We start from the raw sequence: 18,770 nt of genomic DNA on the forward strand, positions 1-18,770 counted from the left end.
TGCAGATGACATGATACTATACATAGAGAATCCTAAAGATGCCACCAGAAAACTACTAGAGCTAATCAATGAATTTGGTAAAGTTGCAGGATATAAAATTAATGCACAGAAATCTCTTGCATTCCTATACACTAATGATGAAAAATCTGAAAGAGGAATTAAGGAAACACTCCCACTTACCATTGCAACAAAAAGAATAAAATACCTAGGAATAAACCTACCTAGGGAGACAAAAGACCTTTATGCAGAAAACTATAAGACACTGATGAAAGAAATTAAAGATGATACCAACAGATGGAGAGATATACCATGTTCTTGGATTGGAGGAATCAAGATTGTGAAAATGACTGTACTACCCAAAGCAATCTACAGATTCAATGTAATCCCTATCAAATTACCAATGGCATTTTTTATGGAACTAAAACAAAAAATCTTAAAATTTGTATGGAGACACAAAGACGCCGAATAGCCAAAGCAGTCTTGAGGGAAAAAAACGGAGCTGGAGGAATCAGACTCCCTGACTTCAGACTATACTACAAAGCTACAGTAATCAACACAATATGGTACTGGCACAAAAACAGAAATATAGATCAATGGAACAAGATAGAAAGCCCAGAGATAAACCCACGGACCTATAGTCAACTGATCTACGACAGAGGAGGCAAGGATATACAATGGAGAAAAGACATTCTCTTCAATAAGTGGTGCTGGGAACACTGGACAGCTACATGTAAAAGAATGAAATTAGAACACTCCCTAACACCGTACACAAAAATAAGCTCAAGATGGATTCGAGACCTAAATGTAAGACCGGACACTATAAAACTCTTAGAGGAAAACATAGGAAGAGCGCTCTTTGACATAAATCACAACAAGATCCTTTTTCATCCACCTCCTAGAGTAATGGAAATAAAAACAAAAATAAACAAATGGGACCTAATGAAACTTCAAAGCTCTTGCACAGCAAAGGAAACCATACACAAGATGAAAAGACAACACTCAGAATGGGAGAAAATATTTGCAAATGAATCAACGGACAAAGGATTAATCTCCAAAATATAAAAACAGCTCGTGCAGCTCAATATTAAAAGAACAAACAACCCAGTCCAAAACTGGGCAGAAGACCTAAATGGACATTTCAACAAAGAAGACATACAGATGACCAAGAAGCACATGAAAAGCTGCTCAACATCACTAATTATTAGAGAAATGCGAATCAAAACTACAATGAGGTATCACCTCACACCAGTCAGAATGGGCATCATCAGAAAATCTACAAACAGCAAATGTTGGAGAGGGCGTGGAGAAAAGGGAGCCCTCTTGCACTGTTGGTGGGAATGTAAATTGATACAGCCACTATGGAGAACAGTATGGAGGTTCCTTTTAAAACTAAAAATAGAATTAGCATATGACCTAGCAATCCCACTACTCGGCATATACCCAGAGAAAACCATAATTCAAAAAGACACGTGCACCCGAATGTTCATTGCAGTACTATTTACAATAGCTAGGACACGGAAGCAACCTAAATGCGCATCGACAGACAAATGGATAAAGAAGATGTGGTACATGATATACAATGGAATATTACTCAGCCATAAAAAGGAATGAAATTTGGTCATTTGTAGAGACGTGGGTGGATCTAGAGACTGTCATACAGAGTGAAGTTAAGTCAGAAAGAGGAAAACGAATATCGTATATTAACACATACATGTGGAACCTAGAAAAATGGTACAGATGAACCAGTTTGCAGGGCAGAACTTGAGACACAGATGTAGAGAACAAACGTATGGACACCAAGGGGGGAAAACCGCGGTGGGGTGGGGATGGTGGTTTGCTGCATTGGGCGATTGGGATTGACATGTATACACTGATGTGTATAAAATTGAGGACTAATAAGTATCTCCCGTATCAAAAAAAAGGGAAAATACAATTTAAGAAAAAAAAGGATGATTATCAAAGTATAACTGCATGTATTTAAGAAATTAACAGTTATAGATGGTCATTAATTGAGAAAGCAAAAGAACTCTCTACTTCCCCATATCCTCATCTCTTAAGGCAAACAGTTTTAACCATTTCTGTTTTTAGTTCTTCTCACATTTATCCCCGTGACACCGTGTTCTGTGTTTGTGCTTCTATGTCTAGATTTCAATAGTACCTATTGGCTTCTTGCCATGAAAGATGGGGACATAGCTCACTTAGATCTATACCTTTTACTCTCTCTTCTCCTTCCCATTTTTAAAATAATTATAGAATGACTTTTAGCCATTCTATAATTATTTGGTATTTATAAACATTTGGTATTTATAATCATTTGGTACTTATAAACATTATATATCTAAACCTCTATTTCTTGGATCAATTGCTTTATTTCTCTCCACACCTTTCTTTCCAACTCGTTTCTTGATTTATGATACATAAAGGTTTAAAACATTTACATTTTGTTTTGTAATCATTGTAAATTGTAACATCTTTCATGTTTTGTCTGTAGGTTGATTCTAAAGGTTCAGGAAACAATAAAGAATGTCTATATTATTGTGATTTTTCACGTACCTTGGAAAATCTTTTGAATATCTTGCTTTGCAGGACTGATAGGACTGATCCTGGACTCTTTTTTTCTTAGCTTTTTTACCCTGTTATATGTGTTGTTACTCCATAAATACACTCCTTGTCAGACAATATGTCCTGATTTTTGTCTGAAAAACATAGTTACTCCAACAGCAGACACCCTACAAAGGCTTAGGGATCCTCTGAAGTTATTCCAGGGTTTGATTTGGGGTTGGACTGAATCCAGTGGAGTTGTTGTAATGGGCTGTTGGTGGGGAAGGTTTGAGGTGGTTGACTTTGGCCTGGATTGTCATTTTAGATTGAGGGAACTTTTATGAAGCTTGGGTGTCCTCCTGCCCCAGCCTTCTACCCTATCTTTTCCTCTCACTCCCCTTTCTAAGACTCTGAGTTGCCCTAGGAAGTTCTGGGCACTCTGAACTGAAGCTTGGGGCACTACTTTGTCACAGGAGGGAAAAAGAATTGAGAGCCTTTGGCTTAGAATTCCTAATAAAGTCTTTCTTTCTTCCTTAATCTCTTATGGTTCCTTTGGCTGAGTAGCTAATTTAGGTCAGAAGGTGATTCCACCATGCTGCTGCTGTGTGTTTTCATTGTCCTTTTCATATGTTAGCTTTTCATGTTCATTATTTCATCTGATACACACACACACACACACACACACACACACACAATATGGACAAGGCAGGCATTTCATTATCCCAGTTGTAGAGAGATAAAATAAGGCTCAGAGAGGTCCTAACGTCATGCACATATTAAGCCTCTATCCAATCATTTTCTGTCTAGCCTTGGAGAAGCCTTGGGCTGTTGGGTATGGATTTGGGGCCCTCTCCCTGGCTCCTCCATCCTTCTTCCTATTTCTTTTTCTGACCTCAGCATCAGTTGGTCTGAAGTGTGCATTTTTCCATGCAGAGTATTCCAGGTTTTCTGGGGCTGTTAAGGGAGTACAGGACAGGGCAAAGACTTTACCTCACTTCCCAATCCTGCATTTGGTTAAAGTAGTGAGTTCAGAGGAAATGCAAGAGGGTTCTGTGCATATACAGGTATGCATTTTAGCTCTGCAGTTGTTCTTAAAGGCTTATACTTATGGGACTATAGTATTTATACCAGCAAGCCTTGGAATAGCTCCTAGTTTGTGAAATGGATTGCAAAACCTTTGACCTGCCTTATTAGCACCTGAACTCGAGGAACTGGCATCAAGGTTTAGGCCCTCAGACGTGGCAAAATGAAATGAATGAATGGTTTCTTTTGGGTCTCTGTGTGTTATACCCTCTGTCTTAGTTTCCAGTGTAAAATTCGTTAGATCTTTACCCAGTTGCTCCCTTAAATTGTTAAATAGGATCATTTGGATCCTGAATGTATCCTGAATGGAGGCTTTGCTCCAAGACATGTGATGAACTGTAAACAAGGAAGCCAGAGTGACATTGGCTTTATTTCCCTGTAACTGCTGGTATCAACTATGTTTCCAGATTTTGGCTAAAGAAATATTTACATGTTTTGGCTTCTTTTTTTTTTTCTGACTAATGTCAGAGTGTGCATTCCTGTATTCTGGTGAAAGGAAGAATGTGGTCACATTTTACAGGTTAGCTGGGCCATAGGAAAAAATATACACAACTTCAATGAGTAGAAATATAAAACCTTACATTCAGTAGATTTTATGATGACTTTTCTTAACTAGATTGGTAAATTTATTGTTTAAACTAGTCTCATATGGCTCCATAAATTTTTATATCTGTGCATTGTGATAGAAAGCACTGCATTTTGTTCCTGTGGTTTTTATTTTCCTGATATGCTGTATGCATAGGTGATATTAAGCATATCCGTATTGGTATCATTGTGTTAAAAAGTCCCAAACTACTAAGCCAGCATTGAGTCCCATGAGTTTACTTTTCTTGTCTGCAAAGATTCATACTGTTCTAATAACTCAGGAATTTTTTCCTTTTATTTGGTCATATATTCTCTCTTTTTTTTTAAAGTATGAAATTCTCGTGAGTGAATTTTTTTTTGTTTTTGTTTCAGACCTAATGTCTGTGGATCACGTTATAATGCTTACTGTTGCCCTGGATGGAAGACCTTACCTGGTGGAAATCAGTGTATTGTCCGTAAGTAAATAGTCTGTCATTTTTCATGTTCTTGTTTTGTTGTTTTGGTTGCATGGTGATTCTTAGTATTCGGTCTTTTGTAACTGCATACCATTAATATGTTTATAGCAGAGCCTTCCAGCTCTAAGATTTTCCTACTTTCTCTGAATCCAGCTTGGGAAATATATTAACTTGGTCAAACCACTGTTATACTTTAATTCAATGACTTCCTTTAGAATGTTTCTGAGATAGAGGGAATAGAGCCACAGGGATACTTTGATCAAGGTTTCATGTCATGGCATACCTTGTGCCTGGCTGCATAGACTATGTGATCACTTTGATGGGGTTTTGAAAAACAGTTTATCATTGCTCCTTTCCTTACTGTAATTTCTAACTGTGTTGGCCACCCACAAGCCCACCCAAACCTTGTCTGTTGAATTTCGGTGATCGAGGCTAAAAGCAGATCTAACTCTTAGACAAAGGGGAGAGGAAGCAGATAGAGCATCATATGAGGATGAGTGAAAAGACTAGGGGAAGAACTCAGATGGTACCAGAGATTCCTCTACCGACTCTGTTTCTATGGCAAAGCCCCAGATTCTCATCATACCCCACACATGCTGAGCGACAAATCACATGCAAGACAAGGTGCTATTTAATGGCGATACTAAGTCAAGTTAGTTATGGCATCTGTCCTCCGTGAACTTTTACAGTCACCGTACCTGTGAAATGATTTTTGTTTTCAGAAAACTCCATTTGTATAATGGGAAATTTAGAGCTGAAAGGACACTAAGGAATTACTTCACCCCCCTTCTTATTTGGCCAAGAGTGGTCTGTGGAGAAGAAGAGATTATCTCAACCAGCATTCTCTTGGTGGCATGAAAAAGTTAATCCCTTTTCCAATTCTTGATTTTAACTAAAAGCAATTTATTCATTTGGCACATTGTGGTTTACTTCAAGATCAAAACTGACTCACTCCGCCTGCCGATGCAGGGGACACGGGTTCCTGCCCTGGTCCGGGAAGATCCCACATGCCGCGGAGCGGCTAGGCCCGTGAGCCATGGCCGCTGAGCCTGCACGTCCAGAGCCTGTGCTCCGCAACGGGAAAGGCCACAACAGTGAGAGGCCTGCGTACCGCAAAAAAAAAAAAAAAAAAAACCGACTCACTAAGAGAGGGATATAATGGTATTTGGAGTTTTCTAAATGAACTTGACAACAAAACCCTCTCCCTAGTGTTCTGTAGAATCTCTGAGAAATGCTGACTTCAGGTATTAAATAAATGTTTGTAGGATCCTTTGACAGCTTATTTCTTAATAGTTTTCAACCTCCATCCTAGGCTCTTCTGATGTTTCAGTGCACTATCAAGGGTATTATTTTTGGCCTTGTACATTTCATTTGCCCTTGCAAGTTTGTTCAGGAGTTTGAAGGAAAGGATCAAGCCTATGAGTATAAAAAGTAGTGACCAAATCTTGGTCTTCTGTTAAATATAAATCATTTACCATTTGAACTTATTCTTTAGTCCAATAGCAGAGCATTTGGTACAAGTATGATATTAGTCTCTGGGTGGCATGAAAATGTTAATAATCCTCTAAAAGATGAATGGCTTCCTGACTGTAGGATCAGTACTACTGAAGTGGATTCACACGTCTTCTCTCAGACTTTGGATGTAATTCACAACAGGACTAAATGTAGGATACAAGTTGCTCCATAGATCATATGTTCTCGACTGGCAGGGTCTTAACTAGGGAAGTAGTCTTAGCAGGGCACAGTATTTTTATAAAAATTAGTAAACTTTAAGCATTTATAATAAAATAGACTCCCAAGAATACTGCTACAATTTTTATATTATTACATCTTAAAGTTAGTATAAAAACAATGTGTGTATGTGTGTGTGTATACACACACACACACACACACACACAGGATTTTTGTTTATTTTATTTTCCCTTTATAGGATATCCTGGGCTTTTTGACAGATTGAGAGCTGTGGAATAAGCAAAGAGAGGATGGAGAACCACTGATATGGATAAGGGAGTTGCCGAATCTTATAGCCAGAGTTTATTTAGTCCAACAGATTTGTTTTATAAATGAATAAATCTGAAGCCTAAGGTCACATAGGTCATGATGGCAAAGTTAACAAGAAACCTGATAGGCCAGGTTTCCTCACTTGAGGATTGGGGCCCTGTAAATCACCATGCTCTGAAGCCATGTGCTAACAGACCTCTGGTTTTGTTCACAGCCATTTGCCGGCATTCCTGTGGGGATGGATTTTGTTCTAGGCCAAATATGTGCACTTGCCCATCTGGTCAGATAGCTCCTTCCTGTGGTTCCAGATCCAGTGAGTATAACATGTCATTATATATAATATTATTTTATGTGGTTATGCCCTATTTTCTCCTAAATTTGCTTTTGGCTTTTCTCTTGCCTGCAATACATTTTTTTTCACTAGAACATCTGCCTTCTCTGTTCTGCCCAAAATACTTGGAATGGCTTTCCTCAATCTGGGCTCTCATTTCCCTTCTTCACTTTTTATAGGGAAATTACCTATGGGAAATAGTTACTATGAATAATATAAAGATTATGGCTTCCTTCTGTGTAGTTGTCACCTTATTCATTTTTGTATCTCCAATGTAAACACCATAAAAGATGCTCAATGAAATGATTGTTTAATGAACATTTTTTGGCTCAAGAAAACTAAGCATTCTTCCTTGTGGTACTGAAATGTGAATCTGATTAAACACTTTTTACAACTTGAGACCCCTGCTTTTGCAAGAAGAAAATGTAAGGAGTCATCATGGCAGTTTATTGGGGATGATTTATCATGAAGAACAAACATATTTTCCCTTTCAGAATTTTACCACTTTGTTCATTCTGTTCATTATTTAGAGACCTTGCTTGCTTGTTCTATTGGTTTTTATTTTGAAATGCAGGGTGCTTAGCAGTGAATTAGGGGAAATGTGGGGCTTGGGAAGGAGGTGAGTCATTGGTTGTTAAAAAAGTTGAAGTTCATGTCTATATAAATAGCCCCTCAACACCTTGACCATCACCAAGGCAAAAACTTAGGTTCCTTTTCCATTTCCCATTTCTGATGGGAAAATACACTCCTCTTACAGTGTGCTCTGGTTTTGACAAGGTTTTAAGGAGAGTATTGTGGAATAAGCGCATTCTCTTTCATCGATTGCAAGTAGAGACTTCCGCGGGCTCAAGATTCATTACCTGTTAAGAGTCCTCACATTTAACCGTGGCTCTCATGAACCAGTTAACAGGATGGGGCAAGTAGTGCAGGGTAGCAGACCCCCTTGGTGCCCACTCACATACCTTGGCATTCATGGGTGACACAAGTGACTCTGCCTGGGAGCTCTGTAACATTTTTCTAGCCACGGAGCATGTAGGACAAGCTGGAAGGCTGAGGGGATTAATTAGAAGCACCTTTTCACCAGTGACAAATGGAGAGTGTTGGATAAGTGCCCATGCTTCCTTTCCTCTCCTCTTGCATAACTGCAAAGTGTGTTATGCACTGTCTTCTGAAGTTCCCTAGTGGGACTGAGCCCTAGTTGCCCACAGTAGGAATAGGCTTGATAATGTACTTTATAGGCTTTCTTTCACTTTCCCAGTCTCTTACCAGTGTTTCCTGAAATTACTTCTAAAATAAACTACTCACATTTGAATTATTGTCTCAGAATTTGCTTCTGGTGGAAACCAAACAGAGATAGTCTAGCACTAAATACAGACAGTTGTAGGTTGGGATAGAAACTCCCCCTTGGGCTGGGACTCATTTACTTATTGCAGTGGGTGTAGCATGTTCTTGCTTGATCTCAGCTTGGTTTTAAATGTGTGTCCTCCAAGCAAGGGTAGGTTAGTTCTACATATCAGGAGCACTTGAGCTGGAGGAATAGCAAGAGGTAGAGAGCTCAGCTGGCACCACATTGGGGAACATGTCGGATGTCTCCATCTCCATCAGGATGACCTCCGGGCTGCCTCCGAGGAGTGAGAGCCTCGGGGTGGGGAAGGAGTCTACATATCAAGTTGGGAATAGAACCATCTCTCAGATTGGTTCTTGAACCAACCAACAACACTGCACTCCACTGGGGAAAGAAAATATTGCCAGATGGCAAAACTGGGTATCCAGCTGGAAAGGTCTTCAATGATAGTGTGAGCTGCTAATGATTTAATCAAGTAAAAATCATGAGATGTGGAGAAAGAATGTTAACAAGATCAGAGGGAAAAGCTGTGGTCCTAGTAGACTTTAAGCTAGCAGTGAGGTGGGAGGAATATAGTGGTAAGGTCTTGTGGGCCAGGTTAGGGTAGAGGCTGAAGTTCAAGACCTGTGGGTAGTGCTCTCTGAGATGGTTTGGGTTCATCTATGGTACTTGGACATTGGACAAAGCCCCCAGGTAGCTGGTGGATGAGAGTGGTGTGAGAGGGAAGATATGGTTTCATCAGGGTTTTTGAGGCATTTGGAGCCTTTAAAATCGTTGGCTTGGACTCTACCTGAACTAATAATGTCCAGACAGCTTGCACAACTAAAGATGGCAGAATGTTTTAAATGAAGGGTAGCTGGGGATGATCAGAATTCATTTCTGATATTTTTAAGTGATGTTCTAGGGAACAGCTCTGCTGCCCTATAGAACTTCCTGCCTGTGGTGTGGTAGACAAATTTGGATAGATCACTTTGCTAACTGCCCTGCTAACAGAAGAATAATCCAACTCAGTGAAATGTTTGCATTCACTACCTGTGGTTCTGCTAAGAGGGAGTCAATATCATTTTATCAGTATTTCCTATAAGAAACTTTATACTTGTTATGTGATGGAGTCAAGGAGGTCTAGGCAAGTTGTAGGACCTCTGAGGCCATAGCCTTCTCATTTGAAAATATAAAGAATGAAAGGAGAGTTTTTCTTTCAGGTTATTTTCAACTTGTGTCCTGTGACTTTTAAAATAGGAAATGATCTCTTAGTGGCCTGAATGAGAGATCGCAATTCCAGAAAGTCCAAATTGCCAGCCAGCAATTCCTTTGGACACCAGGAAGTCGTGGCTTCCCTTAACCTATCGGGAGTCTTGCTGCCAGTCATTGAGGCACCAGGGCAAAAAGAGGATTGGCTAGACAGGGTCACAGCGGGTTTTCTAGACTTTAACTCCAGGTCTATTAGGACTGCTCTCTACTCTCTCAGCCCCTGAGGCCAGAGATGGATCCTGAGCAACCCTAATTCTCATAAAGACCTGTCATGGGTGATCCATGAATTCACTCATACTCTCCTTAAATATATAGAAATATAAAATAGATTATCTTCTTAAATAATATACAGTATGTTGTTATAAAAGGTGCTCCCTAAATTTCACATTTTAGACTTTGGAGATCAATTTTATGCTCATCCTGTTTTATTCTTTATGTTTTTAAAAAGGATTTAAAAATTAAACTTACTATTTTGAGATAATTGTAGATTCACATTCAATCGTAAGAAGTGCTGGGTAGAGATCCTGGGTACCTTCTATCCAGTTGTCCCCATGTTAACATCTTGTGAGACTATCGTGCAATATCACAGCCAGGGTATTGACACGGATACAGTCAAGATACAGAACATTTCCATCACCACCATATCCTTCATGTTACTCTCATATTCATTTCCTCCTACATTCTCCTTAATCCTGACCACCACTAACCTGTTGTCTATTTCTATAATTTTGTCATTTCAAGAATTTTATATAAATGGAATCACACAGCATGTAACCTTTTGGGACTGGCTTTTTTCACTCAGCATAATTCTCTGGAAATTCATCCTATTGTTGTTGTATATATCAGTAGTTTGTTCCCTTTTATTGCTGAGTAGTATTACACACTATGGATGTAACACAGTTTGTTTAGCCACTCACCCATTGAAAGACATATGGGCTCTTTCTAGTTTTTTTGATTTTCAAACAAAGCTGCTATGAGCATTTTTGTACAGATCTTTGTGTGAACATAAGTCTTTATTTCTCTGGGATAAACGTCCAGAACCGCAATTGCTGGGTTGTATTGTAGCTGCATATTTAGCTTTTCTAGAAACTGCCAGCTGTTTTGGGAGTGGCTGTACCATTTTACATTCTCACCAGCAATACATGAATGACCCAGTTTCTCTGCATTTTTACCAGCTTTGGGGGTTGCCACTATTTTAAATTTTAGCTATTCTGATAGGTATGTAGTAATTACATCATTGTAGTTTTAATTTGCATTTTTCTACCGACTTATGATGTTTAACATCTTCTCCTGTGTTTATTTGTCACCTGTATATATCTTCTTTTTTTGTTGTTTTGAATTTTATTTTATTTATTTTTTTATACAGCAGGTTCTTATTCGTTATCTATTTTATACATATTAGTGTATACATGTCAATCCCAATCTCCCAATTCATCCCACCACCACCACTACCCCTGCCACTTTCCCCCCTTGGTGTCCATACGTTTGTTCTCCACATCTGTGTCTCTATTTCTGCCCTGGAAACCAGTTCATCTGTACCATTTTTTCACCTGTATATATCTTCTTAAGTGAAATGTCTCTTCACATCTTTTGCCTAATTGGATTCTTAACTATTTTACTGTTTATATAATTTAAATACTAGCTCTTTGTCATATATGTGATTCGCAAACATTTTCTCCCACTCTGTAGCTTGCCTTTTCATCTTCTAACAGAGCAAAACTTTTAAAATTTAAGTCCAATTTATCAATTTTTCCTTTAATGGAAAAAAATCACGCTTTTGGTTTCAAGTCTAGGAACTCTTTGCCTAGCCCTAGATCCTGAACATTTTCTCCATTTTTTTCTAAAAGTTATAGGGTTTTACATTTTACATTTACATCTGTGATCCATGTTGAGATACTTTTTGTATGAGGTATGAGGTTGAGGTCTAGGTGTAGTTGATACCTGTGGATGTCTAATTGCTCCAACACCATTTATTTCTGAAAAGGCTATCCTTTGTCCATTGAATTACTTCTGCATTTTTGTCAAAAATCAGTTGGGCATATTTGTGTAGATCTACTTCTGGGTTCTCTGTTCTATTCCATTGATCCATTTGTCTGTCCCTTCTCCTATACCATACAGTCTTGATTACTGCAGCTATGTGGTAAGTTTTGAAAATTGAGTAGACTAATTTCCTCCCACTTTATTCTTCTTTTTCAAAATTGTGATTCTAGTTCCTTTGCCTTTCCATATAAATTTTAGATTCATCTTGTCTATATCTACAAAAAAAATCTTTCTAGGATTTCGACAGGAATTGCTTTAAACCTGTGTGTCAGTTTGGTGAGTATTGGCATCTTTACAATTTGGAACCCCTTTTAGTTGGATAAAATTTTATCATTTTTAATTCACTTCAGTTTAGTTAGAATTTGGGGTGCTGGTACTCCCAACATGAATCCAAGCTCTAAGGGTGTAAGAAGGCCAGGGTAATAATTGTAGAGCAGTGTGTTAGTGAGTTTGAGTGAGTGTGCTGCAACCACATGCTGAAAGTGTAAGAACACTCAAAGGATGGGAAGGTGGTACTGTAGCTAGTCTGGAAGAAGTGACCTTGGAAAGATTTTTCAGGGCCGTGTGGGATTTATATGAACAGGAAGAAGAGGAATGGGTGGAATCTGCTTAGATTTGTCCATAGAAACAGTTGAGCTCTTTGCTTTCTAGTTAGCCCTCTATGGAAGTGCCTTTATCACTGCTGTCATATAACTTGTCTTTCTCTGGACCATTTGCAGCTCTGCTAGGTTTTTTGTTTTGTTTTGAGACACTTTAGTGAAGTTGCTCTTCTAAGGCACCATAGATTATTTATGCACTTAAAGAAAATGTCATTGCTCTTATCTCTCCCAGTGAAAATTATTTCTGTCCTGCAGTGACTCTGGTTGCCCCTATGGACTGTTGTCTCAGGTGTCAAGTCCAGAAGTTAGTCTAGCTGTTTAATTTGCCTTGTACTTTTCCTAGTGCCTACATTACAATCACATGTTGCCATACAGATACTTATTTGCCAATTGCTCCCAGTGTTCTTTCTGTCCCTTGTGCCTGCCAAGATAATGGAAGTTTTTAGAATCAGTCCCAAGCTAATGCATCCCAAAGAAAATCATTACCTGAGAGGTATTTAGACCCAAGTGCCAGCCCTGCATCTCTCTTGTTCCAGTAGCGTGTTTACCTCGCTCTCTTTTGGTTGGTTATTTTAAGAATTAACTTGTGCTGGGCTATAATCTAAAGAAAGTTTCTTCTACTCTTTCTGATACCTGGCAAATGGAGGGCATTCAGTAAATATTTGTTGAATGATTGAAATGACTGACTGACATCTTCTGGAATGAACATAAAATTTGTTTGGGACTCTATGTGGATACAGGTTAATGGCAACATTTTCTGTTAGTTCTAGGATGTTGAGCCTTCCTTGAAACCCTTTGAGGCTGTCTGCCCATCTTGGAGGGGAAGTTCTTCTCAGGGCCAACTGCACGTAGCAGCATAGACCTGTACACTGACACTTAAATTCCCCTAGTATTTTCAGTTTCTGGTAAAGTCTTAACACAGATTGAGTTTAGGAATCTATTCTAACGTGAGGTATTTAGAGCATCATATGGGTTCAAGTGAAGCCCTTATTTTTCAGTTGGCTTTTTCTAGCGACATAGAACATGGTCTCCTAATTGCCAGACATCTGGAATTCTTTGTCACATCAGAGTAAATTTAGAATATGCATCAATGACAGGACTCAATCAAAAATAAAACCAGTTTGTATATATATACTTTCTAAACTGTTTCTGCTGTGTAGTGAAGCTACAGATCTAGTTCCTTTATTTCCCCACAGAAATCCTGAATGATCACTCCCACCTTTAAGGAAATACTTTTTCCCCTGAAGATCTAAGACTCACAAAGAATGCGAATTTGGTAAACATGTTCGTGGCAAAGAAGGAGTTTAAGATGCTGTTATCTGTTGTTGAGCTTGCCCCTCTTGCCCAAGGAGACATGGTTCATTGGTTTATTTCGACCACTGGACTAACCATGCCTTATTGTTTCACAAGTCTGACCAAGTGCTTTTATTTTTTAAAGGAGAAAGAATATTTTATGCTGGAAAAAGTTCACCTGAAAGACAGAGTAGGAAAAAGTATAAAAGCATATCAGGGAGGTTTTTATGATATTACATTTAAATGTAAGCTTGCCATTCTTCCCAGAAAGAAGAATTCATTCTCTTTTTCAATTTGAACAAATAATGTAAAGTCACTATTTAAACTACTGTTAGCTTTTTTATCTCAAAGTAGCTAAATGGCTTTGTTGCTCATGTGGGAATGGAAATTAGCTCTTGGCATGAACCACTTTAATTGAAATCAGTTTGTGGGTTGAGTTCCTATGCTGCTTGACAGATGACATCATTTCCTGTGCTTTTCCCAACCCTCACTGTTTTGCTAAGATAGGATGAAGCTAAGTTTAACTTCAGATTTTAAAGCAACTATACACCTTTTCCTGACCTACTTAGAGTATTATCCAAATTTTTCATCAAATCATTTCTTTTGTATACTTGTAAATAGTTTTTTAGTTAAAAAAGCATTTTGGCTGAGATGTTTTAATAGAAATCGTAGGAGCCTAAAATAACTGTTTTAAGCAGTTTTCTGGGTTGGTTGATTTCTATAACAATGCTCCAATAAAGGAGTTATTTCTGCTTTTATATATGGGGAAACAAAGATAAAAATATTTTTAATAGGGGCTTCCCTGGTGGCGCAGTGGTTGGGAGTCCGCCTGCTGATGCAGGGGACACGGGTTCGTGCCCTGGTCGGGGAAGATCCCACATGCCGTGGAGCGTCTGGGCCCGTGAGCCGTGGCCGCTGAGCCTGCGCGTCCGGAGCCTGTGCTCCGCAACGGGAGAGGCCACAGCAGTGAGAGGCCCGCGTACCGCAAAAAAAAAAAAAAAAAAAAAAATATATATATATATATATATATATATAATTTTTTTTTAAATAGCAACCTATTGAGTGCTGTATAAGTGCTTAGGCAACTACACAGTCTCAGTGTTTGAGCATAGCTTTTGGTGTCATTATCATGGAGCATGAATTAAGTAAACAAATTAATTTAGCAAAGTTTTATACAGCACCTGTATACAGGCAAGGGATGCTCTGAGCACTTATGGGGATATAATTAATAATCATGATTCTTCCCACTCCCCACTCTCATGATGCCTTTAGACAAATGTGCTGGGGATAGGAGAAATAACTTTTAAAAAAAAAGTTTGATTATATAACATATATTTCCAGAGAGAATTATTAAGTACTCTGGAGTCAGAACAAAGAGGGCTAGTATCTAGTGGGGGAGGGAGGAGAGAAAAGAAATCAGAAAATATCAAAGGAAAGAACAGACATTTGCAGTGGGTCTAGGAGATAGGTAGGATTTCAGTATTTGGTGAGAACTCTGTGTGTGTTATATGTTAGGGGTTGGGGCAAAGGGGCAAAGTGACAGGTTAAAGAGGAGATTCCGTGAAGAGACTAGCACAAAGTGCCAGGCATTTGGTACGGCACTCAGAAATATTTGTTGAGTGAGTGAGTGACTGATAAAGTACATTGGGGACTGAGTCATAGAATGTATTAGGAGTAGGCAAAGCAGCCCTGATAGGCTCACGGGAGGGCTTTGAATGCTGAGATGGAGGGGTTCTTAATAGAGCGGACATAGGGAGTCTTTGATGGTGTTTCAGGAGGTATGCAACATGTTTTCGAAAAGGTGCCTCACTTTCAACTTGACTTAGCTGTTCAGTACTGTCTGAGGGCATAGTAGGTATTGAGTTCTGGCACCTTCCTTTTCCCTGTTGTCATGCTGAGATTTGTGTAGCACTTAACGAAAATGGCCCTTTCTCCTGAAGTCAGCAGCCTCTTTGGGATTCTGAACTGAGCATCCTAACAAGGGGTACTGAAGAAGGTGGCTGCTGGGAGGAGTCTCCTCTCTGCGCTTAGGAGAAGATTTGGACCCTGTGCTCCAAGAAGGCTTTGCATAAGAGCAAGCATAAGCAGCTGATTTCTGCTCTTACACAGAAGAAAGGCTTTTCATCCCCTGATGTGAAATTGTTGAGCCTTTTTCTCTAGGGATTTACTCCCACAGCTTGGAGGACAGGGCACAGTGAGCCAAATTTCCATGCCCAGTCCTGGCCTCCTGCTATAGGGATGTGTCAACAATGATTAATTCGATCAAGCCTTTAGTCTTCTCCAAGTAAGGTAGTTGACTGTTTCTAGAGGACTAAGGAACAGCCTGGGATTTTGAGAGTGCCTAAATTACTGAAGCAGAGGCAGCCAGAGCCCTGGAGGAGCCAGAACCCACACCATGCTGTCATTCTTTCACTCCAGCTCCTTCTAGCGCCTCATCATCTCAGTCTAAGTCAGCCCGCCTGCCTGTGGTCTTCCTGCTCTGGGTGCTGAAGCTCTCCCACTTCTGTAGGTGACAGTGTGATAAAGAGTGGGTTTCAAACACTGTGGGTCTTAGTTGGTTTAAGGTTACAGTTTAAACCAGCGGCTCTTTCCGAGCCGAGTCCAGCTGTCTCCGTTATCAAGCAGTCTTGTTATTAAATGCCGTTGTAGGTATTTTTTCCCTTCTTTTTGCTGCCTCCACAATTTCTTTTACCAACATTTCTTGGAATTTGTCACCCTGAATGTTTTCCTGCCCACCTACCTGGGACTCTGCATCTTTTAACAAGAAAATTATTGCCGTCGTAATCTTGTCTCGTCTGGTCTCTCAAGGCACTATTTTCTTGTTGGTGTAAATTACAGAAATGACATTGAGTGGTAAGTTCTGCTAAATTAGAGAAGTCATTGAGCATTATTAGAGTAAGTATCGAAGAAACAATTACATTGCATTGTAAATGATTTTATGCACACACAATGACATGTTTAGCATTGTCAATTAGGTTATTTCTGCATAAATATATGAATCTTGATAAACCATTTTATTTTCTCTTCAAATCACTGCAGATCAACTCATGTGAACTGTTGCTGTCTATGTGCTTAAATTGCAAAAACAAATCAGGCTTTTTTTTTTTCCTTTTCAAGTCCAACACTGTAACATTCGCTGCATGAATGGAGGTAGCTGCAGTGATGATCACTGTCTGTGCCAGAAAGGATACATAGGGACTCACTGTGGACAACGTAAGTAAACCATAGTTATAAGTATTCTAGATGTTAATCTATAGAGACAAAGAGAATACAGAGATAAGTGCTGGTGGATTTTCTTTGATTTCCTGGGACATGGCATTTTTAGAGATGTCCAGTGACTCTTACAGATGAACAGATCCCTTACCCAACACACATAGTACCAAATTTCTGACTGGAACCTTGGAAATGGGTTGTTTGATTCATTTTTCTTTCATTTACCTCCACTACCCTGCTTACCTCATCTCTGATTTACACCCAAGGTGCGGAATTCTTGTTCACTCCAGATGTATGCCTTCCGTTTGATTGCTCAACATCTCCACCATCTCTTGGATTCTCAATAAGCATCTCCAATAAAGTATTTCAAAACTCAACTTCATCTTTCTCCCCAAACATGTTCTTTTTTCTTGACTGTTGATGTCTGTATCTCTCTAGTTCCCCAATCTAGATTCTGCTCTTATAGTATTTATCACACTGCTGGCCAGTGTGTTTGTTCATTCATGGACACTGTTTATTGTGTGTCTACTCTGTATCAGCCCCTGTGCTTTGCAGAGATGAAAATTCCTCTAAAAGAGCTCACTTTTTATTACACTAAGAAGAATATATATACCCTCCAGAAAATTTAGAAAAGTTTAAAAATATAAAAAATAAAATTTTCTACAATCCCACCATTCCAGATATTACCTTTTAGTCTTTTAATGCATATTTGGTACGTGAGATCCATTGTATACATAATTTTTCATATAACTTTTTTACTTAATATTTTATTAGAAGTATATTTCATTTTTTTGAACATTTAAAAATACATTTTAATAGTTGTATAATACCCCATTATATATAGGTTTTACTGTTTATTTAGTGAATTGTTAATGATGAGCATTTATTCATGTTGTTTCCAATTTTTGCCATTGTACATGTATTTGCTATGATGAATGATGCTATTATAAGTAAATCAAAGTTTATGTACCCTCCTGACTGTCTACACACTGCAATATAGTAAGAATGACGATTGAGTTTTTGGCAGCCCATAGCAGTAGCATGGAGGGAGGAGAGGTAGGACAACCTCCCCAATGTGGGAGACCCTTGAGCTGAGTCTTAAGGGGTGGGTAGGAGTTCCCTTGTCAGATGATGGGAGGTGGGCCTTCTAAGCAGCCGGCACAGCATAAGCCAAAGCAGCAGAGCATGACATAGCATGGGAGGTCAGGCTTTGGCGTTGCTAGGACTTAAGTGCTGAGGGAAGTGATGGGAAGGAAGCTAAGGTCAGAATGGAAGTCATGGGCCATTGGAGTGCCTTTATGCATACCGTTTTTTCACCCAAAGTAGAGCCAGAGAAGGAGAGTGAGAAGACAATGACCAACAACATTCATCTGTTGAGTTATTTACTCTGTTTACTATATGCTAGGCACGTGTTCAAACTCTTTACACATATTAACTCATAACTCATAACAACAGCCCTTTGAGGTAGAGGCCTTTTTTACCTTCTACGAAATGAAAAACCTGGGGCAGTAACTTGTCTAAGGCTGTACAGGGAGTAATCAGCAGAGTTGGGATTTGAACCCAAGCAGTCTAACTTCACAGCCCATGCATTTAATGCTGTGAAATACTGGCCTATACACTTCACTTACAGTGGTTTACAATGAGAAAGATCACTGTGGCCAGAGTAGAGTGGGAAGAAACAGAAGCAGGAAGAATAGTACTAAGGCTATGGCTAAAGAGATGGTGGGATGGGGATGGATTCAAAGGCATTTTCAGAAGGGGAATCAGAAGGAGCTGCTGTGCATCTTCTGTTTCCTTTGATGCTCCCAGAGGGAGTAGAGCTCAAAGCCCAGTGCACGACAGGCACTCAGGTAACACCCGTAGAATTAGAAAACCTTTCCTAGACTTCAGTTTCCTAATCTGTAAAATGGGAGGGTTGGCTTAGGCAATCTCAAAATTTCTTTTCTGCTTAAACTTCTTCATTCTCTCCTAACTCTAAATTAAGAAGCAAATTAGAACAATGAATATACGTACACTTCTCTAATTTTGTGATG

General features: G+C 39.1%; 1 protein-coding gene across 1 annotated transcript in view; it reads left to right on the forward strand.

Annotated features, from left to right (window-relative positions):
- FBN1 (fibrillin 1) overlaps positions 1-18,770 on the forward strand; it is a gene marked incomplete at both ends in the record, with an annotated part of 254,926 nt that overhangs the window by 31,099 nt on the left and 205,057 nt on the right. The window contains 3 exons of the mRNA XM_079700378.1: positions 4,582-4,664; positions 6,880-6,978; positions 16,642-16,737. Coding sequence (XP_079556504.1) covers positions 4,582-4,664; positions 6,880-6,978; positions 16,642-16,737 — 278 coding nt within the window. The remainder of the gene's footprint in view (positions 1-4,581; positions 4,665-6,879; positions 6,979-16,641; positions 16,738-18,770) is intronic.

The sequence above is a fragment of the Hyperoodon ampullatus genome (genome assembly GCF_949752795.1).
Source record: "Hyperoodon ampullatus genome assembly, chromosome: 3".
Taxonomy (NCBI): domain Eukaryota; kingdom Metazoa; phylum Chordata; class Mammalia; order Artiodactyla; family Ziphiidae; genus Hyperoodon; species Hyperoodon ampullatus.